Source organism: Salvia hispanica, chromosome 3, assembly GCF_029641045.1.
Source record: "Salvia hispanica isolate PSC_SH4W2 chromosome 3, Shi_PSC_v1, whole genome shotgun sequence".
Classification (NCBI taxonomy): domain Eukaryota; kingdom Viridiplantae; phylum Streptophyta; class Magnoliopsida; order Lamiales; family Lamiaceae; genus Salvia; species Salvia hispanica.
This window is the reverse complement of record NC_142694.1, coordinates 6,004,599-6,030,787: the sequence shown is the minus strand read 5'-3', so window position 1 is coordinate 6,030,787 and position 26,189 is coordinate 6,004,599. Positions and strand designations below refer to the sequence as shown.

The window sequence follows — 26,189 nt, the reverse complement described above, 5'->3', positions numbered from 1 at the left end:
ATAAAAATCAAATGATGTTACCTTTTACGCTTAATAATTGTAGTTAAATAAATAACTTATATCCAAATTTTTGTTTTTAACCAAATAATATTACCTTTTGATTTGGCACACTTTAGTAGAAAAATCATTTAATTGAACTAATAATTCACGTGCAGACAATTTTTGGTTGAAAAAATCGTGACAACACAACATTACACATTGAATGAGTGCTGATAGGTACATAAATAATTATAGTAGTACTAAAATAATATTATTTCAAACATATAAAACTTCAAAAAACAAATATTCCACTAATACTCCTATATTAACTTTTCATCCAAGAAAAGTCTATTTTGAATGTTCCAGAAGTTACTAAATACTAAACATTTTTAATCGGAAATGTAATTATTATGTAGCTCTCAAAGATTTTATTTAATACACATATTTGAAAAGAAAATCTTTTACAAGTAATTTTAATAAAAAAAAACAATCTATTAAGAAATTAAATTGAATGCAATTGGACTTTATGCATAGCATTTACTTCTTACATAATGATCAATATCCCAAAGAAATAGAGTGGAATCTCCAGAAGTTTACGGAATATGTCTAAATTACAGTACAGTTGATTAAAAGAAAAGAAAAGAAAAGAAAAGAAATTCGAGAACTGGAAAACAAAATAAAACTCGCAAACATCTCAGATTCGGGGCTCAATCTCACTTTCTCTCACAATTGAGGTATGAAAATTGATTATTTTGTCGTCTTAAGCAAAAATGTAGTCAAACAGTTTCAAATCAAGGATTGTTAGCGCTGTTGCGTTGTTGATCTGCCTAAAAAAATTTCATCTGAGCTTCTTTCTTCAGCTTTCGCCATTTTTAGTACGCAAGCTTAATTTTAGTTGTAGATTTGTTATATCTTTTTGCTTGTGTGTAATTTTAAGACTTTTTTTATGGGAGTTTGTTTTCTCATTTTTTTGTGCTCTCTTATGATGGTTGTAATGTGGTTGACTGCTCTGTGGAGTTAGTTCACAATTTAGTATGGTACTAAATTTGTTATGCTGATAGAATGAATATCTCTGGCTGATTAATTATGGAAAATTGTGTTTTTTTTGGCTTATATGGTGTTTCATTTCGATGTTTATTTGTTGATTAGGTTGTGATGTTGATGGATTGAGTGCTCATATTGGTTAGTATTCTTGGAAAAGGACTGAATTTGGATATAAAGTGATAGATTTGATCGATATTGTCGATAGCAATGGCCTGGCTTAGAGTGGGGTCCAGTGTTGCAAAGCATGCCATTCAGAGAACTTTAGTGCATAGTTGTTCGTATGCAACGCAGACGAGGACCCTGTCTGCTGGAAACAGATATTTGCATTCGACTGTGTTTAGGTCAAAGGCGCAATCTGCACCTGTTCCTCGTCCAGTTCCACTCTCCAGGCTGACTGACAGCTTCTTGGATGGGACGAGCAGCGTGTATCTGGAAGAGCTCCAGAGGGCTTGGGAGCAGGATCCTAATAGTGTTGATGAATCGTGGGACAATTTCTTCAGAAATTTTGTTGGGCAAGCTGCCACCTCACCTGGGATTTCAGGGCAAACCATACAAGAGAGTATGCGACTGTTATTGCTCGTGAGAGCATACCAGGTTTATGGTCACACGAGAGCCAAGTTGGATCCGTTAGGTTTGGAAGAGAGGGATGTCACCGATGACCTCGATCCAGCCCTTTACGGTTTTTCAGAAGCTGATCTTGATAGAGAGTTCTTCATTGGTGTATGGCATATGTCTGGATTCTTGTCTGAGAACCGCCCAGTGCAAACCCTGAGGGCGATATTGAAAAGACTTGAACAGGCTTATTGTGGAAACATAGGCTATGAGTACATGCACATTGCTGATAGAGAAAAATGTAACTGGCTGAGAGACAAGATTGAGACTCCAACACCAACTCAGTATAGTCGCCAGCGGCGTGAGGTGATCCTTGACCGGCTTATTTGGAGTACTCAATTTGAGAACTTCTTAGCTGCCAAGTGGACTGCAGCCAAGAGGTTCGGGCTTGAAGGTTGTGAGACGTTGATTCCTGGCATGAAGGAAATGTTTGATAGGTCCGCAGATCTTGGAGTGGAGAGCATCGTCATTGGAATGTCGCACAGAGGGAGATTGAATGTTCTGGGCAATGTTGTGCGGAAACCTCTTCGTCAGATCTTCAGTGAATTTAGTGGTGGTACTAAACCCGTGGATGAAGTTGGTCTTTACACTGGGACTGGTGATGTTAAATATCATTTGGGAACCTCTTATGACCGGCCAACAAGGGGAGGCAAGAGAATTCACTTGTCACTGGTTGCAAATCCTAGTCACTTGGAAGCTGTGGATCCTGTAGTGGTTGGAAAAACTAGAGCCAAACAGTATTACTCTAATGATGTTGACAGAACAAAAAACATGGGCATTCTGATACATGGTGATGGTAGTTTTGCTGGACAAGGTGTTGTCTATGAAACTTTGCATCTTAGTGCTCTTCCAAACTACACTACTGGCGGTACAATTCATATTGTTGTGAACAATCAAGTGGCATTCACTACTGACCCAAGATCAGGGAGATCTTCTCAGTATTGTACAGATGTTGCGAAAGCTCTGAGTGCTCCAATTTTCCATGTCAACGGTGATGATGTGGAAGCAGTAGTCCATGTCTGTGAACTTGCAGCAGAGTGGCGTCAAAAATTCCATACAGATGTTGTTGTTGACATCGTGTGCTATCGTCGATTTGGCCACAATGAAATTGATGAACCATCATTCACTCAACCGAAGATGTATAAGGTCCATTTTGTCAATTCTCTTGTTCATATTTTCTTTGAAATCAAGATCTGCTTCTCTCACCGTTTCTTCTCAATTTGCTCAAACCTTTGTTATCTTTCCTTCTTGATACTCAATATGTATATATAAGGTCTGTTAATTTTCTTTTTCTACTTCACTGTGATATTAGGACCTGCTTCTACTGTCGCTTTTCTAGTTGTTACGAAGCTTTGTTATCTTTCCTTCTTTTAGTACCCAATATCCTTTTTCCATTTATTATAGTAGAAATTTAGAAGCTTCTGATTATTGTACTTTTATGATTTGTACAGGTCATCCGGAACCATCCTTCCGCACTTCAGATTTACCAAAACAAACTTCTAGAATTGGGTCAAGCTACAAAAGAGGATATCGATAAAATAAACACCAAAGTCCTTTCCATTCTAAACGAAGAATTTATGGCCAGCAAAGACTATGTGCCTCTGAAAAGGGACTGGCTTTCAGCGTACTGGGGTGGTTTCAAGTCTCCTGAACAGCTCTCTCGCATTCGTAATACTGGGTAATTTTTCACCAAATAGAGGTCCTCTGATATCATTGTTTGTTGCTTGTCTCAATTCCAGATGCTGAAATGTTTTATTTGCAGAGTAAAACCTGAGATTTTGAAAAATGTTGGCAAAGCCGTTACAACTCTCCCAGAAACTTTTAAACCCCACCGAGCAGTGAAGAGGATCTTTGAAGACCGTGCAAAGATGATTGAAACAGGTGAGGGCATTGACTGGGCAATGGGAGAAGCACTTGCTTTTGCAACCTTGTTGGTTGAGGGAAATCATGTCAGGTTGAGTGGGCAGGATGTGGAGCGAGGTACTTTCAGCCACAGGCATTCTGTTTTACACGATCAAGAAACAGGGGAAAAATACTGCCCCTTAGATCATGTTATGATAAACCAAAATGAAGAGACGTTCACTGTTAGCAACAGGTAATTTATGTCCCTATTTCCTCTCCACACACATGTGCTAAAAAGATACTTTGTCCTTGCATGCTCTGGTTGGAATCCTATTATTTCAAGTGAACTATATCTGTGCAAGTGCGCATAAGCATTCATCACCCACAGCTTTCTAACAGATTGTTCAATTGGGTTTCTTAATAAGAATAAATTTCTGATATTGAAGATGGAAATGATGTTTTCTGAACTATAAATATTTAATGGGTTATTTTTTTTCCATGTTACTTATTTGTTAGAAACTTTTTATGTGGGGAATCTGAGGATATGTCTGTCAAACTTTTTCTCCGCATTGAATTATGCTATATTTTATTCACTAGTTGAAAAGTTTTTACATGTAGGGTGCAAAGAAAGAGTGTTCATACGTGATTCCTGTGCCTTCTGTCAATTCTTTTGATTTCAAATATTTAGAAAAGTCAAAATTTACCATATGTGCTGTGCTTTTTATTTGATATATAAAATAGGTTGTTCCTTTTAGGAATTTCAAATTCTTAGGAAATTGTTCATGAGAATGAGAAGATGCTGATATTTACTCTTTATCCTTGCCCATTCCCAGCTCTCTTTCGGAGTTTGGAGTTTTAGGTTTCGAACTAGGTTATTCCATGGAAAATCCCAATTCACTGGTACTCTGGGAAGCCCAGTTTGGTGACTTTGCCAATGGGGCTCAGGTGATATTTGACCAATTTATTAGCAGTGGAGAGGCAAAATGGTTGCGTCAAACTGGATTAGTTGTACTGCTACCTCATGGATATGATGGTCAAGGTCCTGAACACTCAAGTGCTCGTTTGGAGCGTTTACTTCAGGTATCTCTTTATGATCCTTCTGCTCTCTTTATAACTTTTCTTGTATTACTTGCCTTGGTTTTTCCTATTTCTATTGTTGGCTGTCGAGCTGTCTGAAATCTGAATGATGCATCCTAAAAGTACATTGAGAAAGACTAATAAAAATAGCTCTGAACAAAAGTGTATTCCACTGCATCAAGGTCAATGGCTGACTGTTTTCCTGGGGAAAACACAGAACCTATTATGTTTTCTAGGCACTGGAAGAGGGCAGTATTTTTGAGGCACTGGCCTTATTGAACCATGCACATTTGTAACCACAGTTGAGCAAAAAGTTTAAGTTATACCAACAAAATTTGATGGATTTCCATGCTTTTCGTAGTGCTTATACATTACATTGGTTGAAATCAATATTTCTATGAAATTTTATTTGCATGTGATTTTACTGCAGCACTTAAGAGGAAGTTTGGCTAAGGTTATTATAAGAGCTTATAAGTTTCAACTATTTGTTACGTGTTCTTATAACTTACAGTGTTAGATCATATTTTTGTTTGATTGTTTTGATAATTGAGCTTATAAGTATGTAATGATAGTTACAATCATAAAAAAAGTAGGTTTTTCAAAATGAGATCTTTTTTGATCCTTGCCTTTTCGAAAAGAGCTCAGAAGCTTCTGTCATCTTATTTTAAGAGCTAATAATATCCACTGTAAAAGATCTTGTAAGCTGTAAACCATCACATATGCTCTTTTTAAGAGCTTGTAAGCCCAGCGAAACATTCTCTGATCTCCTCTTCTGAAATTTTGCAGTTACTTTCAGAACATTTTATCTGTTCATCCCTTCTTTTATGCGATATCCATTTAGTTTCATCGTTGATATGTGTGATTTTTTGTTTCTTGAACTGAAAAGCTACTTTTCCTGTTACAATACAGATGAGTGATGAACATCCCTATGTTATCCCCGAGATGGACCCTACACTTAGGAAACAGATTCAGGAATGCAATTGGCAGGTGGTTAATGTTACTACTCCTGCAAATTATTTCCACGTGTTGCGTCGCCAAGTAAGTTCTTTTAACTCACTATATCTCTAAGATTGTGCAGCTGCATCTAGTTTCTCACCTGTTGCATATTTGTTTCAGATTCATAGGGAATTCCGTAAACCTCTCATTGTGATGTCCCCTAAGAATTTACTTCGTCACAAGGAGTGCAAATCAAATTTATCCGAGTTCGATGATGTTAAAGGACACCCAGGTTTTGACAAGCAAGGAACAAGATTTAAACGTCTCATAAAGGACCAAAATAATCACTCAGATCTTGAAGAGGGTATTAGACGTTTGGTTCTTTGCTCTGGAAAGGTACGGGATATTCTTCTTTCTGAATTTCCCTCCCCCCTCCCAACACACACACACACACAGAAAAAGGAATACGTATGATATCATAGTAAAAGATTGAGAGTATGATTTTACAACTGTAGTCTATGGTTTATATTTTCAGATTTACTATGAGCTTGACGAAGAGAGGAAAAAAGTGAATGGAAAAGATGTCGCAATTTGTAGGGTCGAGCAGCTTTGCCCCTTCCCGTTTGATCTCATCCAGCGTGAACTGAAACGATACCCAAGTAAGTCTCCAAAACTCGCAAATATACAATAAATGCTGTTTAATCAAATAACTGTCCATGAAGACCTTTTACAAAGACAAATTGACAAATTAAGACCTTTTATTATTTATAAATCTTTTGTCCCAAACTTTCAGCATTCTTTCCAACATACCTCTTCTCTTCAAAGACCTTCGATTCGACTTACAGGAATTTTGATTTATGTCTTGTTTGACGTAACCTGGCGATGTAACAATGAGCCACCTCATCAGATTTTTAGGTGGATTATAGTTAATTGAGATGAATTTTGTTTGTTGGGTTAATTATGTTTTTTGTCCCCAACTTTTAGTTTTTGAAGGAAAACATGATAGTTGGGCACACAACACATGGTTAACCCCTCACCCCAAAATCTATCTTAATTGAACTGTAATTCACCTTAAAATCTGGCAGAGTTGACTAGTTGTGCCATCGCCGGACTTTTATACAAGACACTAATCAAACTTTTTGCTGAGTTGAAAGTTTTTAAGAGGAATAACATATACTCCCTCCGTCCCATTAAATATGCAACATTTGGGAATCAGCGCGGGTTTTTATATAGTTATTTTGTGAGTTAATGAAGAGAGAGTAAAGTAAGAGTGATGAAAAAGTAGAGATAGAGATGTTTCCATTTTAGGAAACGTTTCATTTTAATGTGACAAACTAAAAAAGAAAACGTTTCATTTCTAATGGGACAGAGGGAGTGCCATTTTTCTGAAAAATGCTGGAAGTTGGGGATACAAAATCTATGTTGAGGTTATGGACTCCAAAAAGATTATTTGAATCATCATCACCATCTAGAGTGATTGCTTGGTCTGTGATTGTTTCAGATGCGGAGATAGTGTGGTGCCAGGAAGAGCCCATGAACATGGGAGCATACAGCCACATCTTGCCACGTCTTGGAACTGCGATGAAAGCTCTTGGTAGAGGTACTGTGGATGACGTTAAGTACGCTGGCCGAGGTCCGTCTGCGGCGACTGCTACCGGATTTTACCAAGTTCATGTTAAGGAGCAGACTGAACTTGTCCAGAAAGCCTTGCAGCCTCATCCAATTACTTAGGTACAAATAACACCTTCTGGATTGAACCAACGGTGTGTTTCCGCCATTTTTTGCCTTCCGTGAAACGTTGAAGCAGTCATGATTTTAGGCTGTTTCTGTATTTGTGAATAAAATTTGTCGCTGAACTCATTCAAGCGTCCTAAAATGAGGAGTATACATTTTCTGCCCTAACGAAATTGTGGACAGATTGGTAATAATTCCTTATTATTAGTACATGATAATATCAATCTTTTAAAGTTCTATATTTTTTATGTTTTCCTTTACTCTAGTTGTTATAACTTCACTGTCGTGTATAGGGGTGTCGAAACGGGTAGCGGGTAACGGGTAATCCCGAACCCGACCCGATACCCGTCGGGTATCGGGTCCCCGTTACCCGATGAAATCGGGAAACGGGTCGGGGTCGGGTATAATTATTTTGGCTTTTGCGGGTATTGGGTATCCCGATACCCGACCGGGTAATCCCGATAGTCCCGAAATACCCGATATGTATATTAATATTTTCTAATTTTTTATTTTTAATTTTAATACTTACTGATTGGGATGACTCAAAAGTCATAATGTAATTTTTTATTAAGCGTATTTTTAAATTTTTAACTTGTGATTAAGGTTAAGTATTTTTTATCTTTTTCCGCCTTATTCTCTTCTCCCACTCTACGATTCAACTCCAGTCTCCTCTACCAGCCGCTTGCAGCTGATCGTATGATTATTTAATCTTCTAAGTTCTTATTAATTCTAGAATTTTGATGTGAAACTGTAATAATATGAAAGATTCAAAATTTAGAAATAGATGAAGACAAATCACATGGCTTCATCTCAATTCTCAATAAAATTAAATTAATAAAAATAAAGTTTCAAGTTAGCAAGTACTACTTCAAAAAAAATCATCCAAAAATATCATACTCCATATAACAGTTCATGTGAAATCATATATAGGAGTAGAAGTGTGCAAACAATTTGCAAATAATTAAAAAAGGTTTGAAAAAAAAAACATGTTTCGGGTCGGGTACCCGCAATGTCGGGTGCGGGATACCCGACTCGGGTATCGGGTAATACCCGATTCACTGCGGGACGGGTATCGGGATTAACATTTTGGCCGAAATCGGGTGTGGGTACCCGACTCGTCGGGTGCGGGTACCCGCGGGTACCCGTTTCGACACCCCTAGTCGTGTATTAAGAACATTTATGTCTGATTTGTTTTCAACAAAGATGTCTCGATGAGTTTTTTCAATTGTGTTACCTGTTAGTTTTACTTTTTGGTACTGTGTTGGAAGAAACATAAAAATAAATACTTATCATTCACCGTTTAGCTCAAAATGTCTTCTAAATCTCATATAATAGCAATAAACAGTACAAATATTTACAGCTATGCTATTAATATTATAACTAAAATAATCTATCAGTATAATAAACATTAATATTATTGGCGTAAAAAAAGGTTGAATCTCTTACCCACTGGGTTAATGCTTAGGGGACATGTGGGATGTAGCGCCCAGCTAAGGGGAGCTGCCCATGAAAAGTCCAACCTCAAGGTGCATAATGGATCGAAAAATGTTACTCCTATTAGGGAGCGAGACTCGAACCTTGCTCATTGGGATAATCTATCCTTTCGGAATCAACTGAGCTACATCCTGCGGGCATAAACATTAATATTATTATTATCACTAAACTCAGCATCAATTATAAAATACCTTGTGAATTATAGGAATCATAGTAGGTAATTTGATAATGATAAAACCACAAGAATGTCATTCTAAGAGCATCCACAATGGATGTCCGATCTCACGCCCTATTGTCCGAGATCGGGCTCGGGCATGATTGGGCATCCGTTGCAGGTCTCGGGCGTGCTCGAGGGCTGTAAGTTTTATGTCTCACATATGTGACATGTGATAGAATCCTAAATAGAATTGGATTTTTAATATAATACATTAACTTGGTATAAGACACAATTTTCCCTAATTAATTAACTATCAATTGAATATATTGATTTAAATGGGATGTTTCCTAGTTAGTCATTTGTTGACTAATATTATATGTTTCCTAGTAGTATATTGCTATTAAGGAAATTGGGATATTTATATGTCTTGATTAGCATTAATTTAGTCAAGAATATATATGGTTTTGATTGTCATGAATTTGACGTTAATTATGTTATTGACTAACAAAATCAAATCAAATTATCATGATCAATTATTTAATTTGATTTTGGTATTACTTGGTCAAAAAGAAACGTCCTAATAAAATAGCCACTTTGATGGAAAGGGCTTTAATATTTTATAATTAGGGTTTGTCCTCTCTCTGCCTATAAATACAAGTGTGGGATCCCATCAAATCACACACATTAAGAGAACACATAAACGAGGGAAAGAGAGAGAAACAAATCCTTGGAGTTGGAGTTGCGCTACTACACCAAAGAAAGTCCGAGGAAGTTCTCCGTCTTCCCCAATCGCTTCCGCTATGGATCATAAAGGTAAGTTTTCGATCCATTATGTTTATGGTTTTACGTGAAATACATGATGTTCGAAGATCTTGCTTTATTTATATTCAATTATGTATTCTTGAATATATGATGATAAAATTATGTCCAACATGTGGTATCAGAGCCAGGTTGAGAACTCATGTATTTTCGTATTATTGAAAAACCATAATTTTTGTTTTTTCAATTTGAATAAACTATTGATGAATTGAGAATTATGTATTCTTGTATATTTGGTTTCGGTAATTAAATCTCTTTCGACATTTAATGGATTATGATTTCAAATAAAGTTGATTCCTTTCATGTATTACGTGTTTAATGAATTCGCATGACTAATCTAATAACTATATTTTGATTGGCTGTCTCAATGAAATAATTGTTTCCACATGAACCGAGAGAAAACATATGATGGAATCGGTAATTTAGTTTATTTAATTTTGTTCGCATATGTATGTGAATTGTACTGTTTAATTAGTGTATCAATTAAAGATTGCTTATTTTGTATGATTATATGTGAAAAATATATACGGTGAATTCACGTGTGTTTGTATATATAACACATTATGCATATCGTTTATTTTAACTTGATGAATTGAGATTTTAATTAAATGTTTTATGATTATGAATCTATCGAGACGGTGGAATGAATGATTACATAATTCAATTCTCATTTTAACATGTATTTTGATTATATTATGTTTATTTTGCAATCACCAAAGTGAGGCAAAATAAGAAGAGTCTATAATCAAACTCATATTAAAATTTGTTTAAGCAATTAATCTCTATACATTCTTGATTATATTATGTTTATTTTACAATCACCAAAGTGAGGTAAAATAATAGTTTATAATCAAATTAAGTGAAAATCTGCTTAAGCAATTAATCGCTATACATTTTTGATTATATTATGTTTATTTTGCAATCACCAAAGTGAGGTAAAATGAGAAGAGTTTATAATCAAGTTAATATGAAAATCTATATATGCAATTAATCATCATGCTTGTTGTGACTATTCATTATCTAAATAGTTTGTTTGTTATAAGGTCTAGATTCCCAAAGGAAATAGTCTTTGTGACATAATAAACACTAATGGAGTTAATAATTTAAATTGGTGTCCTTTACCCAAAGGTAACGCCAATTTATTATTACTCAATTATTGAACTAAGATGTGGATATTAAAAGCATGATTTTTGTTATTGTATGAAGACTACCCAAAGGAGTTTTCATAATTGCCTCATGATATGGGTTTTCAAATAAATGTTCGTGTTACTATTCAAAGCTTTTATATGTGAGCATTCAGATCTTAATTGCTCCTATAATGTAAAAACATATATTTTTTGCTACTAGTATGTTTACCTCAAACATTCCCCAATTTATTGGAACTAACTTCTTTGAATGGAAAGAGAAACTTAAGTTCACTCTTGAAGTAATGGACTTGGACCTAACACTGTTGAATGATAAACCAATTATTTTATGATCAAAGTAGTTGGCTGATTACCCATAATGCTAGGGAAAAATCTAACAGGACTAAGTTTACAGTTGACATTGCAAAAGAATATTTGCAGAATGTTGAGGATCGCTTCACAACTGCATATAAAGTCTATTGCAGGAAAACTTATGAAGGATCTCATGAGCATGCAATATAATGGTTCTCGGACTATGTACGAGCATGTGATGGACATAAATAATATCTCTTCTGAGCTGAAGTTAGGATTATAAGTGAATGAGAATTTCCTTGTCCAATTGACCCTAATTTCCTTACCTCCTCAATCTGGACCATTCCAAATTGATTCACTATAAAAGATTAGTGGACTCTTAAAGAATTGGGAAACGTATTGGTCTAGGAGGAGCATAAGATGAAGAAGTATGAAATGAGTGCATCTCATGCTCACACTGCTACTGAAGGAGCATCTAAAGGATAATATTCATTCGAATTTATCATTCTTATGGCATAAAGGAACTGGATCATATTTCTAGTGAAAGAATTGAGAGGCTTATAAAGGATAATATTCATTCGAATCTATACTTTACAAGCATTACAGTTTGTGTGGATTGTATTAAATGAACAAACCAAACACAATACTAAAAATGCCACAAGAAGCAATGAGCTCCTTAAATTATATATACAAATATTTGCGGACCTTTGATGTCTCGACTTTTGGTGGATAAAAATATTTTATCACCTTTATTGACGATTTTTTTCGCGTTATGGATTTATTTATTGCAAGAAAAATCTCAGGCACAGTTGAACATTTTATGACTGAGGTTGAAAAGTAATTAAATAGAAAGGTGAAAATTATTCGATCCGATAGAGGTGGTGAATTTTATGGTCGTACCACTAAAATAAGTCAATTACATGGACCTTTTGCCAAATACTTAGAAAAGCATGGCATTTATGCTTAATATACTATGCCAAGTACGTCTCAGCAGAATGATGTTGCTGAGAGACGAAACCGAACTCTCATGGAAATGGTTAGAAGCATGATAATTCTACCTTACCCATAATGTTGTGAATCCATGCTCTTAGAACCACTATTTATGTATTAAACCGGGTTTCTAGTAAGGTTGTACCAAAGACTCTATTATGAACTTTGGGCAGGTAGAAAACCCAGTTTGCAGCACCTTCATGTTTAGGGCTGTTCAGTGGAAACTAGAGTATACTCTTCGCAGAAAGAAAAAAAGGATTTTAGACAATTATTGGTTATTTTATGGGTTACCAGAAAAATCCAAAGGGTATAGGTTTTATTGTCCTAATGATAGCATGGGAATTGTGGAAACTGGAAATATATGATTCTTTGAGAATGGTGAGATCAGTGGGAGTTTTAACACTCATAATATGGTCATTAATGAAATAAGGGTATAACCTTTTTCCCTCATTTCCTCAAGAATTAAGTGTGGCAAATATTGTTGAACAGCCTAACAATATTTGAATGACCAACCACTTAATGATGATGCCAAAGTCACTGAACATGGGTGTGGAAGAAGCATCTACAGAAGTGCCATTTCTGATGACTATGTGGCATATCTCCAAGAATCCGAATGTGATATAGGAATACGTAATGATCCAGTTTCATGTTCACTAGCCATTAAGTGTAATAATTCTACTAAATGGATTGATGCATGATAGATGAGTTAAAATCTATGGATTAAAGTCTGGGACCTTGTCGAATTACCCGATAAACAAAAGTGTATTGGGTGTAATTGGGTCTTCATGACCAAATTCGACATAAATGGTTTCATCTAACGATTTAAAGTCAAACTTGTTGCCAAAGGTTATACTCAGAAAAGATAGCATTGATTGTAAATAGACTTTCTCTTAAGTATCAAAGAAGGGCTCACTTAGAATCATTTTGGCACTTGTAGCCCATTTTGACTTGGAACTACATTAAATGGATGTGAAAATTACTTTTCTAAATGATGATTTGGAAGAAGAAGTCTACATGGAACAACCTGAAGGCTTCATTAAGAAAGGGAATGAACATTTAGTCTGCAAACTTAAGAAATCAATTTATGGACTGAAACAGGCTTCTCGACAATGGTATTTTAAATTCCATGACACTATTACTGCTTTTGGTTTTAAAGAGAACACTGTTGATCGGTGCATATACCTCAAGGTTAGTGGGAGCAAGTTCATATTTTTGGTTTTGTATGTTGATGATATATTGCTTGCTAGTAGTGACATTGGATTACTACATGACACTAAAATTATCTCTCTAAAAAAAAAAAATTCAACATAAAAGATATGTATGAGACATCCTATGTCATAGGATAGAAATATCTTGTGATCAATCACGTGGACTCTTGGATTGTCTCATAAAAGCCACATAGATCAAATCTTTTAGAGAGATACGACATGAGTGCATGTTCTCCAAGTGTTGTTCCAATTCAAAGGTGACAAATTCAGTTTGAATCAATGTCCAAAAACTGAATAAGAACAGAACGAGATGAAAAATATTTTTTATGCATCTATCGTGGGAAGTTTGATGCATGCTCAAGTATGTAAGCTTTGCGCTTCAAATTGTTAGGTCGTTACCAAAGTAACCCTGACATTGAACATTGGAGAGCTGCAAAGATAATAATGAGATACTTAAAGGGAACAAAAGATTTTATGCTCACATTAAGGAAATCTGATCAACTAGAAATGATTGGATTTCCATTAAAGCTAAATTTATGGCTTGCTTTGAAGCATTAATGATTGCAAAATTTTATTTCAGGTCTTGGTATTGTCTCCTTAATATCCAAGCCCTTGAAATGTATTGTGATAATAATGCAATCGAATCTTTCTTTAAGAATGACAAGTATTCAAAGGAGCTAAACACATGGAATTAAATTTTCTTGTCATGAAAGATGAAGTTCAGGAACAAATAATATCTATAGAATGTATAAGCACACAGCTTATAGTGTTGACCCGTTGACTAAGGCGTTACCGCCTAAGACATTTATGGAATAAGTTAACATAATGGGTCTTGGGTATGGAAACGTCTAACCTTTATGTCCGAGGGCGCGCCCGATCACGCGTTGGTCCGATCAACGCGTTTTTGAATTTTTTTTCTTTTTCAATTCTATAAATATACCTTAATTTCACTCATTTTTCACACAACTCTCACACATCTCTCTCAACTCTCTCTCCATTGCAATATCTCTTTTACTCACTTTTCCAAAATGTTTCCCGGGGGAGATATTGGTCGGTGTATGGAACGCGCAATGTTTGCTTTCGGGAACCAGATTTTCGCCGGTATTCGTGCAATACAAGAGCAAGAGCAAGCCGAACAGTAGGCCCAAGAGCAGGTCCCGAGGCCCATCCGCCGACAGACATCCGTCCGCCGAGAGCATGTCCTTGCTCATCAACGTCTGTTCGAGGACTACTTCGCCGAACATCCCCGGTGGGGCGCGCCAGTTTTTTGCCGACGGTTAAGGATGCAACGAGAGCTGTTTCTCCAGATTGTTCACGCGTTGGAGGCGCGCGACGAGTACTTCCAGCAGCGGGAAGATGCGGCCCACAGAAACGGTCCATCCCCACTGACGAAGTGCACGGTTGCGCTTCGTCAGTTGGCATACGGCACTACAGCGGACATGTTCGACGAGTATCTTCACGTCGGGAATACAACTGGCCGGGAGTGTCTGGTAAAATTTTGTGCGGGCGTTATTGACGCCTTCGGCGTTACATATTTGCACAAGCCGAATGCCCAAGACTGCCAAAACCTGCTGCGGATGCACGAAACGGTGCACGGCTCCTAGAATGTTAGGAGTATTGATTGTATGCACTGGGAGTGGAAGAATTGTCCTGCAGCGTGGAGAGGCCAATTCACCAGTGGGTATAAGGGTACCCACCCGACGATGATCCTTGAAGCAATCGTTGACCACCGTCTTTGGATTTGGCATGCTCACTTTGGCGTGGCGGGGTCCAACAACGACATCAATGTGCTGAACTCGTCCAGTCTCTTCACCGAGCAATGCAATGGGAGCAGTCCGGTTATCAACTTAACTGCCAACGGACAACAGCATCATATGGGGTACTACTTAGCCGACAACATTTATCCGAGATGACCAGTTTTCTTGAAGACGATCTCCTGCCCAACGGGTGCGAGGAGAGAGTTTTTTGCGGCAAAGCAGGAGTCTGCACGGAAGGACGTGGGGCGAGGATACGGTGTGCTTCAAGCGCGTTGGAGTATAGTGAAAGGTCCGGCTTGTTCCTGGTACAGGCATCATATCACCAATGTCATGTATGCATACATCATCTTGCACAACATGATTATTCACGATGAAGGTCGTGCAACTAGTGAGTGGTCCGACGATGAAGCCGGTCCGAGCGCAGGTCATGCAGCCCCGCCGGTCGTTCGAGGTTTACCCTATGGAGTCAGCGAGAGATTACAAGCTCAGGAGAGCATGCGCAACCAACAAGCTCATCTTGATCTCTTGAACGACATGATTGAAGAAGTTTGGACACGTAGTGGTCGTTGAAATTGTACCTCTTTAGTTGTAACTTTTTTTATAAAAAAATTAAGTAATGTATGTTTTTTTGCTAGTTCATTAATTAGAAGTCTAATTTTGCTATTTATAATTGGTAAACATAAAAGAAAAATTAAAATTGAAATGAGAAACGGATAATAGATAGGGCATCACTAGGGCTCCACCATGGCAGAAAAATGGGTCTGCTGACGTAGCAATCACTAGAGCTCTCACTACGCGTGGATGCTCTAATTATAATACACCATTTAATTATCATCATAATGATTAATGAAAGACTAATACTTGTAAGTTGTAACTAAACTCCGCAACAAATATGGAAGACCTTGCGTCAATACATATAGATGAAATATTTTCAATCATCAATTTGCTTTGATTACTTCAAATAACGTGTATACGTATCATTTATATTTATTCTTTAAATTACCTAAAAGACTAAAAATAAGTTATGTTGTTTTGTTATTCTTTTATTTGAAATTTTTTGTTTAAATATTTATTTCATTATATTACTCAAAGTTTGTTAGTATTAAAATCAAACTTAAGTTATTTTTATATTTGCGTTATTCTTATTCATTTATTTAAAGTGTAGTGTATAATTCTTATTCATTTATTTAAAAGTGTAGTGTATAAAATAATAAAATCCTATTGAATAGATGTAAATGTGATTACACGTAAACGCCATAATAATTGATATACATATCCTTTAATTGCCCCAAAAGCAGCAGCAAACGCTCTCTTCGCCAAGCGCAGCGCTATCATGGTTGGTACCTGATCTCGATCACATCATATTTGCACTGATCTATGCATCTACACTAGGTATTTCATCTCCAATTTTGTTTTTGCAGTGCAATTGCAGACTGAGATTTCGTGTGCTTTGCCTCCGATCTTCCTAGCTTCCATATGCATGATGATTTCTCTGGATCATAAAGGTTTCTTCTCTCTCTCTCTCTCTTAAATTTATGCTTGCGTTACTAGGGATCGCTTGCCGAATGTGATTTGGTTCGTGCAATTTTTCCTTATTTTTTGTTGGAGAATTTTAGGTGATTTTGTTACGTTATGGGGAATTTAGAAAAAAAAAGCATCAACTGTAACAGGAGATTTAGCGACGATCAGTGTTATTTTCTATTTTCTCGATTCGGTTCGTTTTCTCAATTTTGGGGAGTGAATTGTGTGTCGTCGTTGAGGTTTTTTTTTTTCCGATTGGGCTTGAGATTTTTACGATCCTTGTTTATTCAAAGTAGTGTATTGATGTATAGATGCATGGGATGAGAAAGGTTAGCGTTGGTGATCACAACATTGGCTAATGTATAGTGATATTAATTTAAGAGTATGTTTGTTTGTGTGTTGGTTAGTGTGTGATATGCTTATGTTTGCTTCTAAATGTTTTTATATTAATCTAATTATTGTTTGTGTGTTGGTTAGCTGATTTGGAGCTATTGTCTACTCCATATAGAGACAGCTTAGTAAGATACACATTCAATCAGTGTATCTTTTTCAATCTAGTCTATTGCTAAAAGTAAATGCCGCCTTAAAGATAAGACGTAAGCTCGTTGGGAGAAGACATGACAAGAAATAGAAGGTTTGAACTTTCTAGGATGCAGATGGAAATAATTAGAGGAAAGGAATTGGAGGGGAATTGTTCTAATATTTATCCTCCGAAATTCCCCAATTTTCTTTTGTTTATGGAATGTGCAATTAAAGATTGCAGATTGTTAGGTTGGATAATCATGTTTGGTCTTTCAAGAGATAATCGTGTTTTGTTTATTATCACAGCATTTTATAAGACGTGGAAGTTTATTTCTGAGTGTATTTGAAAATTTTCAATGGAAGAAGAGTTTAGTAGAAAAGGAAGTAGCTTGTATTTCTTTGCTCACATTAATCTTTGCTCCAAAATTTAAAAACAAAATACACGTTTGGACCTTTTTCTTAAAAGTGTTCTGTCAAAGAAACATGTGTCCTGCATAAGGAAAAAAATTAAGTATAAGATCTGGTCTATTTATCTGGATATGAGATCTAATATAATTACAGCAGCATTAAACTGAGCGTCTGTTAATGCTGTTCAGCCTGTTTGTATACTAGCATAGCCTTTAGTCTTTCTATACAGACTTATATGTAGTTCAACTATATGTGAAATGTGTGAAGTTCCATTGCTCAGAGTAGAGCACCACACAGTTGAATTTATTTAATCCACATCATGTGTCAATATATGAATTTTGTAACAATAAGGAGGAGCTGTATTTAGAACTTTTTGATACTGTATGTTTCAGATTACTTAGTAACTCTTTGCCTTTCATTTGAAATGGCTTGGATAATTAGCTTGTGTAGTCAGTGCTAGCTTGCATTGTGCATGCTATGGTGATGAACTACTAATCCAATGATCCCTCAACGTGCAGATGCTATGCAGAGTAACCATGAGACTTCGATAAAAAAGATTCAAAATGCGAGTTACTTGTGTTCTCCATCACATAAAATGGCCTACTTTGAAGGTTTTCCAGAGTTGCATGATGATGCCCCTGTTCAAACAGGTTCAAGTTCAGGTTCTGGTTCAGGTTCGGGTGCTATAGATCAAGATTGCCCCTTAAGCAGTGAGCCTGTAGAACCTCTTGAGGAATCTACGAAGAGGCCCTTATATTATCACGACTTTGGCAAATGGTCTAGGAATCCTGGCTGTAACAATGCTCTTATGTGCCAGCTGAATGTCTTTCATGCCCATTTTCACCCTTCTGCAATGAACTACAGATTTCAGCGTGTCCCAGCACATATGATGGCTCAGAGTTATCTACATGATAAGCAATTCCAAGATTTCCAATATTTTGTTGTCATCGACTTTGAGGCCACATGTGACAAAGAAAGAGTTCCTTATCCACAAGAGATTATTGAGTTTCCATCTGTGATTGTCAGCAGCATTACTGGACAGCTAGAAGACAGCTTTCAGACGTATGTTCGGCCGACTTGTAATCAACACCTAACTGATTTCTGCAAAGATCTGACGGGCATACAGCAAATCCAGGTTTATAAGCATATTCAGCCTTCTTCAATGCATTTTTTGTGTCTTTTGTTTGTTTTTTCCTTTAAACTCTTCTTGGACCTCAGTTCATTGTCCCTTTATGCTGAAGAAATTTGTGATTTTCTCTCCATGATCTATAAACAGAACTTGTGATGTTTAAATGTCTAAGCTACTAATGGCATATCTATTTACACTTAAGTGGAAATCCTTGTAACAAAATTTGAACCTTTGTGGATTCGGTTTGAGTAGCTGCACAAAATTTGAACCTTTCCTTAGGAAAGTTCTTTCTTATGCTCTGCTGAAGCCCATAATATATGCTAAGAAGCCTGCAACCCCAAGAAGAAATTTGTGAATGACAATATGTGAAACTAGTTATGATGCTATATGATGAATTGTTGCTTAAATCTGGAAGATCTTGATGCTTGTCTGTATTTTGTACTTGCTTTAGGGGTTCTATGAACTTAATGTAGTTCCTGATGTGTATATATATTTATCTTGCGGGCTTTTAGGTTGACCGTGGAGTTTCGCTAAGTGAAGCTCTTCTCAGCCACGACAAATGGCTTGAAAACAAAGGAATAAAGAATGCCAACTTCGCGATAGTAACATGGTCTGACTGGGATTGCCAGGTGATGTTGGAATCCGAGTGCCGCTTCAAACAAATCCGAAAGCCTCCATATTTTAACCGGTCAGCACCATAGCATTATTATTTGTTTGAGATGAAAAAGCTTCTAATACTGTATAAAAGGCACTAACAGGATTCGCTCTCAACTGTGTTTGACTAGATGGATCGATTTGCGAGTCCCCTTCCGCGAGGTGTTTGGTGGGGGGAGGTGCAACCTGAAAGAGGCAGTCGAGAAGGCCGGCCTATCATGGCAAGGCCGTGCTCACTGTGGGCTGGACGACGCCAGAAACACTGCCTGCCTTCTGGCTTTACTCATGCACAGGGGGTTCAAGTTCTCCATCACCAACTCACTCACTCGCGACGAGCCCTTGATGTCCAACGCACCACCAGAGAAGCCGGTTTTCATTGCGCCACGTGCACAAAGACAGCACCAGAATCCCTTTTGTTACTGTGGGGTGAAGAGCAGCAAAGGGATAGTGAGGAAACCAGGTCCTAGGCAAGGGAGCATCTTCTTTGGATGTGGGAATTGGACAGCTGCAAGAGGTGCCCTTTGCCAATACTTCCAATGGGCTTCTTTGTGATCAATCTATCTATTTTGATCATATTTTATTCGAGGGATATTAAGATTATTTTCTTTCTTTAAATAATTTCGCAAGTTTTTCCTTTGGGAGGGGTTAGGTAATGATGAGAAGCACTTCTTAGTTTTAGTAAGTAAATAATGAAAATTGAGAGGTAAGTTGTGGGATTGATTAGTCTTTCTATGAATCTAGGTTTTGAATTTGAACAATTGGAATAGAGAGGCTGACTAGAAAGGAAAACAATAGGGAGAATTGCACTAAAGTGCAAGGGTTTTTGGCGTTGAAGTACACAAATTTTTAGTGTATTTTGATTTTGCACGCAAACTTTGAAAGTAGTGAATAAATAGATATTGTCTTCGTCTCATTTAAATGGCTCGTTTATTGAATGTGTCATTTAAGGTACTAATATGTTTATCTCTATTCTATTCTCTGTTCATTTTATTTATAAAATAATAATGTACTAAAATACCATGTAAAAGAAAGTTTCGTTTTATGCAAAATGGATGGTGTATTATCATTAATTTTCACTATTATATATGGGCCAAAGTTGAATTTGAATGACGAATGACAGTGTCAATTTATCAAAACAATGGCAATACATTTATAAAAAAGAGTGAATACATTTTTGACTAAAGGTTCTTTTTGGTCCTTAACATACGGAGATTTTTTTATTTTGGTCCAAAACCTTATTTTTTGAATTATTTGGTCCCTCACAAATAAAAACGGGTCACATTTAGTCCGAACTGGATGGAAATGGTTAAATTTAACGGTCAACGAATTTTAATTGAATTTTGACCGAATTAAGTTAATATTAAGTTAAGAATTACACCGGCCGGTCCCCTCTCCTCCGCCGCCGGAGCCGGTCCCCTCACCTCCGCCACCATCTCCGCTGCCGCCATACAGTGTCAACCACCAGCTCAATCTCCCTCCTCTTCCAGCAAAATTAACAGAGTAACAAACAATAATTAGTAGTAGGAAATGGAGAGAGAAAGAGAGAGAGAGAGCCCATTTCCGCAAAAACACCAGCGAGCTCTTCATCTGCCTCTCCTCTTCCTCCTCCATGAAACTCTCCGAATCAATCCTCAGCCCCGGCCACCGCCTCCGCCCTAACAAGGCCTCCCCTTTCCTCCCCAAGAAACGCCTCGACAACCCCGAGCCCTCTCCCCTAAAGTAACCTACATCGGCCAAGTCAGAGTCAAATCCAAGAAGAAGAAGAAGAAGAAGACCAACCGCAGCCTCTCCAGCCGAAGGGCCGGGGTCATTTTCAGGAAAATCGAGGCGGCGCAGGGATGGGTCATTTGCCGGTGTCGATCTACGACGCGCTGCGGACGTGCTTCGCGGTGGAAGGGAAGAAGAGAGAGATGAGCTGGTGGTTGATACCGTATGGCGGCGGCGGAGATGGTGGCGGAGGAGAGGGGACCGGCTCCGACGGTAGAGGGGAGAGGACCGGCTCCGGCGGCGGAGGAGAGGGGACCGTCCGGTGTAATACTTAACTTAATATAAATTTAATATTAACTTAATTCTCAACTTAATTATTAACTTAATCTGGTCAAAATTAAATTAATATTCGTTGACCGTTAAATTTAACCATTTCCATCCAGTTCGGACTAAACGTGGCCCGTTTTTATTTGTGAGGGACCAAATAATTCAAAAGATAAGGTTTTGGACCAAAATCAAAAAATCTCCATATGTTAAGGACCAAAAAGGACCTTTAGTCTACATTTTTAGGCTCTCTACTTTTATCGACGAACATTTGCGGTCCCTATACTTGCAAAATATCATTTGCAGTCCCCATATTATGTCACTTGCTCGTTTCAGGTGCTTTTTCACTATTTAACCACATTTTTGGACAAATACACCCCCAAAAGGCTAAAGGACATTTTTGTACACTTACTCTCTAAAAGTAGGTACTTATATTGATATTAAAGTTAGTTTGGATACTTTAACTATGATTTATGTTTTATTTGAATAATTTTTGTCTAGAATGGTCATGGGCGGAACTAGTAAAAAGAAGGGTGTGACTTAAAGCGCCTACCTAAATTTTTTTCCCATTTTTCTTCTTAAAACTTTTTCTAAATTTTTACAAATTATGTTTAGCCCTTGTAGAAATTCTGCAAAAGAGTAAATGGTCATTATTGAATCAATGAGAATGGCTCAATCTGTGAGAGTATAAACTTACAAAGATCAAAAATGATTTTCGATAGCTTCAGGAAGAAGCAACCTAGTTGACGATAAAAATTAAATACTAATAGCAATATAATGTTATTTTTATTTGCTCACTCTTTTGAAATATTAAAATATTAAATTATTTGTGCTTAAAAGCCATGATATTTTAAAGATTTCTAAATACTTTTAAAATGTGAACCCTTTTTTTTATAAATCATCATTTTAATTGATTCATTTTAGTTAGAGGAAATAGAATATGTGCTTTATAATAAAGCAATTTTTATTAAGTTAATACACAACATTAAAACTCTGCATATTTTTTATATTATAACCAATTCAAATAAAAATTATTGGAATAAAATATACTAAATTACAGTTAAAGTATTTAAATTAACATAAATATCAAATAAGTACCTACTTTTGGAGAGTGAGTGTACAAAAATGTCCTTTAGACTTTTGGGGGACGTTTTTGTCCGAAAATTTGGTCAAAGTGAAAAAACACCTGAAACGAGCAATTGGTATAGTATAAGAACTGCAAACAATATTTTGCTAGGGAGCGCAAAATCGCTGAAAGTATAGAATCTAAATTTTGTAATATGTTTTGGGTGCATTTACTTTTTTTTTTTAAGAAAAGTGTGATATTCTTTAAACCGAAGGAGTTATAAGTATTTCATTTGATCAAAACTAATAGTAACTCGCTTTCAACATAATTTGGAATTACCAAACATCATTGAATTTCATCTTAGAAAAACCATCAGAATTTTGAGGAATATGGATTCATCGGCGGCAACCACCGGCGGTGGCGGAAACAGCATGATGATCTCGCAATCAACCGCTGCGTCGCCTGTGGATTCTTCTGCCACCACCGCCGCAACCTCAATTGACGATCCTAAGCAGAATTTGGGTCAAGTTATAAATTCAATTCAGAAAACCCTCGGCGTCCTCCACCAGCTCTACCTCACCGTCTCCTCCTACAATGTTGCTTCCCAACTCCCTCTCCTCCAGCGCATGTAATTTCCTCCCACAATTTCCAGTTTCTCCTTTTCTAGTAGTAGTATTTTGGGGGTTGGAGATTCTAGGGTTTTCTGTTGAGCACTAGCAGTTGTTTGGTTTTGGCGAAGAACTGATGCTTTGAATTAATCTGAATATTGAACATGACTGATTTGTTTGCCATAGATTTTTACTGCGGTTTACCGTATTTCTTGTGATTTAGGAATAACCTAGTGTTGGAATTGGACAATATGACAAGATTAGCAGAGAAGTGCAACATTCAGGTGCCCATGGAGGTTCTTAAGTAAGTCCCCTTTTCCCCTTACTCTTAGCTGATTTTATGCTTAATTTTCTAATTACTATGCCTGAGTGTGTTAGTTTGTTAAGTCTCTTGTGAATCTATGAATTGTTATGTAGTTTGATTGATGATGGGAAGAATCCTGATGAATTCACACGGGATATGTTGAACGGATGCATTGCCAAGAATCAGATTACTAAAGGGAAAACAGATGCCTTCAAGGTTGGTCTTTAGTTTGCAAAATTCATTTGTTATTTTTGGTTCTACTGTTCTACGTATCTGAGCTTCTGTTGGTTTTCTTGGGGATATTTCAAATTACACTGCTAAATGGTCAGATAATTTGGCACATTTGTGGTTGGTCCTGCAGATTTTGCAATAGGACTATTTCATAGTTAATGGGAATTTGGAATAAATGTAATCATGGTCAGTGCTTGGTTGAGTGTTTGAGCTATGCTGTTCCTAGAGATGGTGTTAAATAGACCTAAGCAAGGTCTTGACAGTTTTCACTTTTCAGTGGTCGGTTCGAAGAGATTTATGGTGTTTCTTGGTCTTACAGAGTGCTACCAGTTGTTTTTTAGGAATATGGCTAGATAGTGGAACCATCAATCGAATTGTTAGAAAAGGGATCAACTTAGGCAGTTGGTTTGGACTCTTATTCAATAGAATCAATAGGCATGCCAGTTGCTGCAAGTAGCAACAATTCACTATTTCTGCACTAGTTTGAGCCTTCCTGAATTCCTTGCACTCGTTCATCATTAGAGAGATATATCTTGGCGTGAAGGTTGGGTACCATTTTGATGTAATTCGATGGCTAATTGTTCACTTCTACGAAGCACCCCAATTGAAACGTTGCTAAATTGCTGCACGAGAAAAAAAGTTATGGCTCTCGTCATGGCAGTTTAGCATTATTGGCCACTGGCTGTTATTTGACAGGGCAGCAATTTATTTTATGTCCTGAAGCTTGATGAACGGGCATAAACTTATATTCCCATTAAACAATGCAGGGCCTGCGAAAACATCTACTTGAAGAACTCGAGCAGGCATTTCCTGGCGAAGTTGAAACTTATAGGGAGATACGAGCAGCATCTGCAGCCGTGAGTTTTACCTAGACTCTTGTTCCCTTTTTCTCTTTCTTCACAGTTCACATGTTAAACCAATCATATTTACTACTCCCTCTGCCCCATGAAAGCATGAACAAATATTTGGGCCTAAATTTTAAGAAATCTAGTGCTAGTGGTAATGTGAGTAGAGAGAGGGTCTTACTTCGATAATGTTTTGTATTATGAGTGGAGAAAGGGTTTCATTTTAGGGGCATTGTTATGTAAAATGATTGTAAAAAAATTGTGATAGTAAGGGTAATATTTAAGAATTTGTGGTGGGGATGGTAGAAAGGAAAAAAAAGAAATGAGCATGCTTTAATGAGATGGACGAAAAATGAAAGTGTGCATGTTTTTATGGGGTAGTATTATGGCTTCCTGTCAAAGATATGGGTTCTACCTTACTATAAAAAGTTACTACGATTTATATTTCATCATACCCTTATGGCCTTATATATGTATATATTGTTGTGAATGTTGTACTTATGAATGTGAATATGCTTTTACTATTCAAATTTCTCATTTACAATTTTGTGCAGGAGGCTAAACGATTGGCTCAGTCCCAAAATATGCTTCCAAATGGAGATGCGAAAAATTAAGAGAAATTTTATATATGTTGGCTCTTGGGGTTGTGTTTATTTGCATCCAGCTTGATGATTATGTTTGGGCATAGTATAATATTTATCCTATTGTATCACTTAAACTAGTAGTAAATGTAATGCAATATCTATATTTCAGTTGATAAACTTGTTTGAAAGTTTAATGTTAATTATCTGCTTATTGTGTAAGGTTTCAAAGAATATCGGGACATGATGCCATGTGTCAACACAAGAATTAACTTATTAAGCATCCGCAATGGTGCATAGGCCAGCCATTCTCTCCTCTGCCACGTCAGCAACACTAAAAAAACCACCTGTCACGTCAGATTTAGGCCAGCCATAGGCCAGCCGCAATAAAAACAATTCAAAATATACTACATTTACGGAATTAAAATTACGATTAAAATACGGAATTAAATTTAGACACGTGTACGGGAAAATTCATTAATTGCATTTAAAAGTTACATAGATTAAAAAAAAAGTACATGCATAATAAAGAAAAAAAACTATCGTCGTGCAGTCCTCCGTGCCCACAACTCTTCAATTATATCCTTTTGGAGTTGAATATGAGCATCCACTTGGCGCATGCTGGCAAATTCCTTGAGTCGGCCGGCTTCATCGAGGGGTACCCCCTATCGTACACTAGGGGTGGCCGTTCCGTGGCTTGGACCGGCTTCATCGTCACTGACCCAACTAGTCAGTTGTACGCCTTCGTCTTCGACGATCATGTTGTGCAGGATAATGCAGGCGTACATTATCTCGAAAACGCATCCGACATCCCACAAACGCGTTGGGCCCTTGATTGCCGCCCATCGAGACTGGAGCACACCAAATGCGCGCTCCACGTCCTTGCGCGCCGACTCCTGTCGTTGCGCAAAGTAGGCCTTCTTTTCATCACTTGTTTGTCGGATCGTCTTCACAAAGACCGGCCACCGAGGGTATATCCCATCCGCCAAGTAGTAGCCCATATCATGCCGGTTGCCGTTGGCCACGAATGAGACGGCTGGACCGACGCCCTGGCACTTCTCGTTGAAGTGGGGAGACGAGTTCAGGACGTTGAGGTCGTTGTTCGACCCGGCTACCCCAAAATACGCATGCCAGATCCACAGCCGGTAATCAGCTACGGCCTCGAGGATTATCGTGGGGTTCTTTGACTTGTAGCCGGTCGTGT

The 26,189-nt window shown here is 37.2% G+C and overlaps 5 protein-coding genes across 5 annotated transcripts; all 5 read left to right on the top strand.

The window, feature by feature from the left end:
- The first annotated feature begins 549 nt into the window (after positions 1–549).
- Positions 550–7,465, top strand: LOC125213122 (uncharacterized). Its single transcript, XM_048113489.2, has 9 exons — positions 550–713; positions 1,129–2,781; positions 3,087–3,313; positions 3,398–3,730; positions 4,311–4,557; positions 5,464–5,592; positions 5,671–5,886; positions 6,026–6,149; positions 6,992–7,465. The coding sequence occupies exons 2-9, from the start codon at positions 1,231–1,233 to the stop codon at positions 7,219–7,221; spliced, it is 3,057 nt and encodes a 1,018-aa protein (XP_047969446.1). The 5' UTR covers positions 550–713; positions 1,129–1,230; the 3' UTR covers positions 7,222–7,465.
- Positions 7,466–14,611: 7,146 nt separating this feature from the next.
- LOC125215898 (uncharacterized) lies at positions 14,612–14,932 on the top strand. Its single transcript, XM_048117480.2, has one exon. It carries the CDS (start codon positions 14,612–14,614, stop codon positions 14,930–14,932), a length of 321 nt encoding a protein of 106 aa, XP_047973437.2.
- Positions 14,933–15,031: 99 nt separating this feature from the next.
- Positions 15,032–15,655, top strand: LOC125215888 (uncharacterized). Its single transcript, XM_048117469.1, has 2 exons — positions 15,032–15,207; positions 15,397–15,655. The coding sequence occupies exons 1-2, from the start codon at positions 15,032–15,034 to the stop codon at positions 15,653–15,655; spliced, it is 435 nt and encodes a 144-aa protein (XP_047973426.1).
- A 678-nt stretch (positions 15,656–16,333) lies between these two features.
- On the top strand, positions 16,334–20,232 carry LOC125212363 (uncharacterized). The gene is made up of 5 exons (XM_048112507.2): positions 16,334–16,421; positions 16,507–16,590; positions 18,055–18,671; positions 19,178–19,353; positions 19,451–20,232. Exons 2-5 carry the CDS (start codon positions 16,566–16,568, stop codon positions 19,869–19,871), a joined length of 1,239 nt encoding a protein of 412 aa, XP_047968464.1. The 5' UTR covers positions 16,334–16,421; positions 16,507–16,565; the 3' UTR covers positions 19,872–20,232.
- A 2,491-nt stretch (positions 20,233–22,723) lies between these two features.
- Positions 22,724–25,188, top strand: LOC125212232 (mediator of RNA polymerase II transcription subunit 10b-like). Its single transcript, XM_048112333.2, has 5 exons — positions 22,724–23,044; positions 23,248–23,328; positions 23,442–23,544; positions 24,327–24,416; positions 24,959–25,188. Exons 1-5 carry the CDS (start codon positions 22,806–22,808, stop codon positions 25,016–25,018), a joined length of 573 nt encoding a protein of 190 aa, XP_047968290.1. The 5' UTR covers positions 22,724–22,805; the 3' UTR covers positions 25,019–25,188.
- Positions 25,189–26,189: the final 1,001 nt, after the last annotated feature.

Excerpts from the sequence above, each read along its gene's own strand:
- LOC125212232 (XM_048112333.2), top strand. The coding sequence starts at position 22,806 with ATGGATTCATCGGCGGCAACCACCGGCGGTGGCGGAAACAGCATGATG. Across the intron at positions 23,045-23,247 it reads CTCCCTCTCCTCCAGCGCAT|GAATAACCTAGTGTTGGAAT; the intron begins GTAATTTCCTCC and ends CTTGTGATTTAG. Across the intron at positions 23,545-24,326 it reads GGAAAACAGATGCCTTCAAG|GGCCTGCGAAAACATCTACT; the intron begins GTTGGTCTTTAG and ends TAAACAATGCAG.
- LOC125215898 (XM_048117480.2), top strand. The coding sequence starts at position 14,612 with ATGCAACGAGAGCTGTTTCTCCAGATTGTTCACGCGTTGGAGGCGCGC.
- LOC125213122 (XM_048113489.2), top strand. The coding sequence starts at position 1,231 with ATGGCCTGGCTTAGAGTGGGGTCCAGTGTTGCAAAGCATGCCATTCAG. Across the intron at positions 3,731-4,310 it reads ACGTTCACTGTTAGCAACAG|CTCTCTTTCGGAGTTTGGAG; the intron begins GTAATTTATGTC and ends GCCCATTCCCAG. Across the intron at positions 6,150-6,991 it reads TGAACTGAAACGATACCCAA|ATGCGGAGATAGTGTGGTGC; the intron begins GTAAGTCTCCAA and ends TGATTGTTTCAG.
- LOC125212363 (XM_048112507.2), top strand. The coding sequence starts at position 16,566 with ATGATGATTTCTCTGGATCATAAAG. Across the intron at positions 16,591-18,054 it reads GATTTCTCTGGATCATAAAG|ATGCTATGCAGAGTAACCAT; the intron begins GTTTCTTCTCTC and ends CTCAACGTGCAG. Across the intron at positions 18,672-19,177 it reads CGGGCATACAGCAAATCCAG|GTTGACCGTGGAGTTTCGCT; the intron begins GTTTATAAGCAT and ends GCGGGCTTTTAG.
- LOC125215888 (XM_048117469.1), top strand. The coding sequence starts at position 15,032 with ATGATCCTTGAAGCAATCGTTGACCACCGTCTTTGGATTTGGCATGCT. Across the intron at positions 15,208-15,396 it reads GGACAACAGCATCATATGGG|GCATCATATCACCAATGTCA; the intron begins GTACTACTTAGC and ends TTCCTGGTACAG.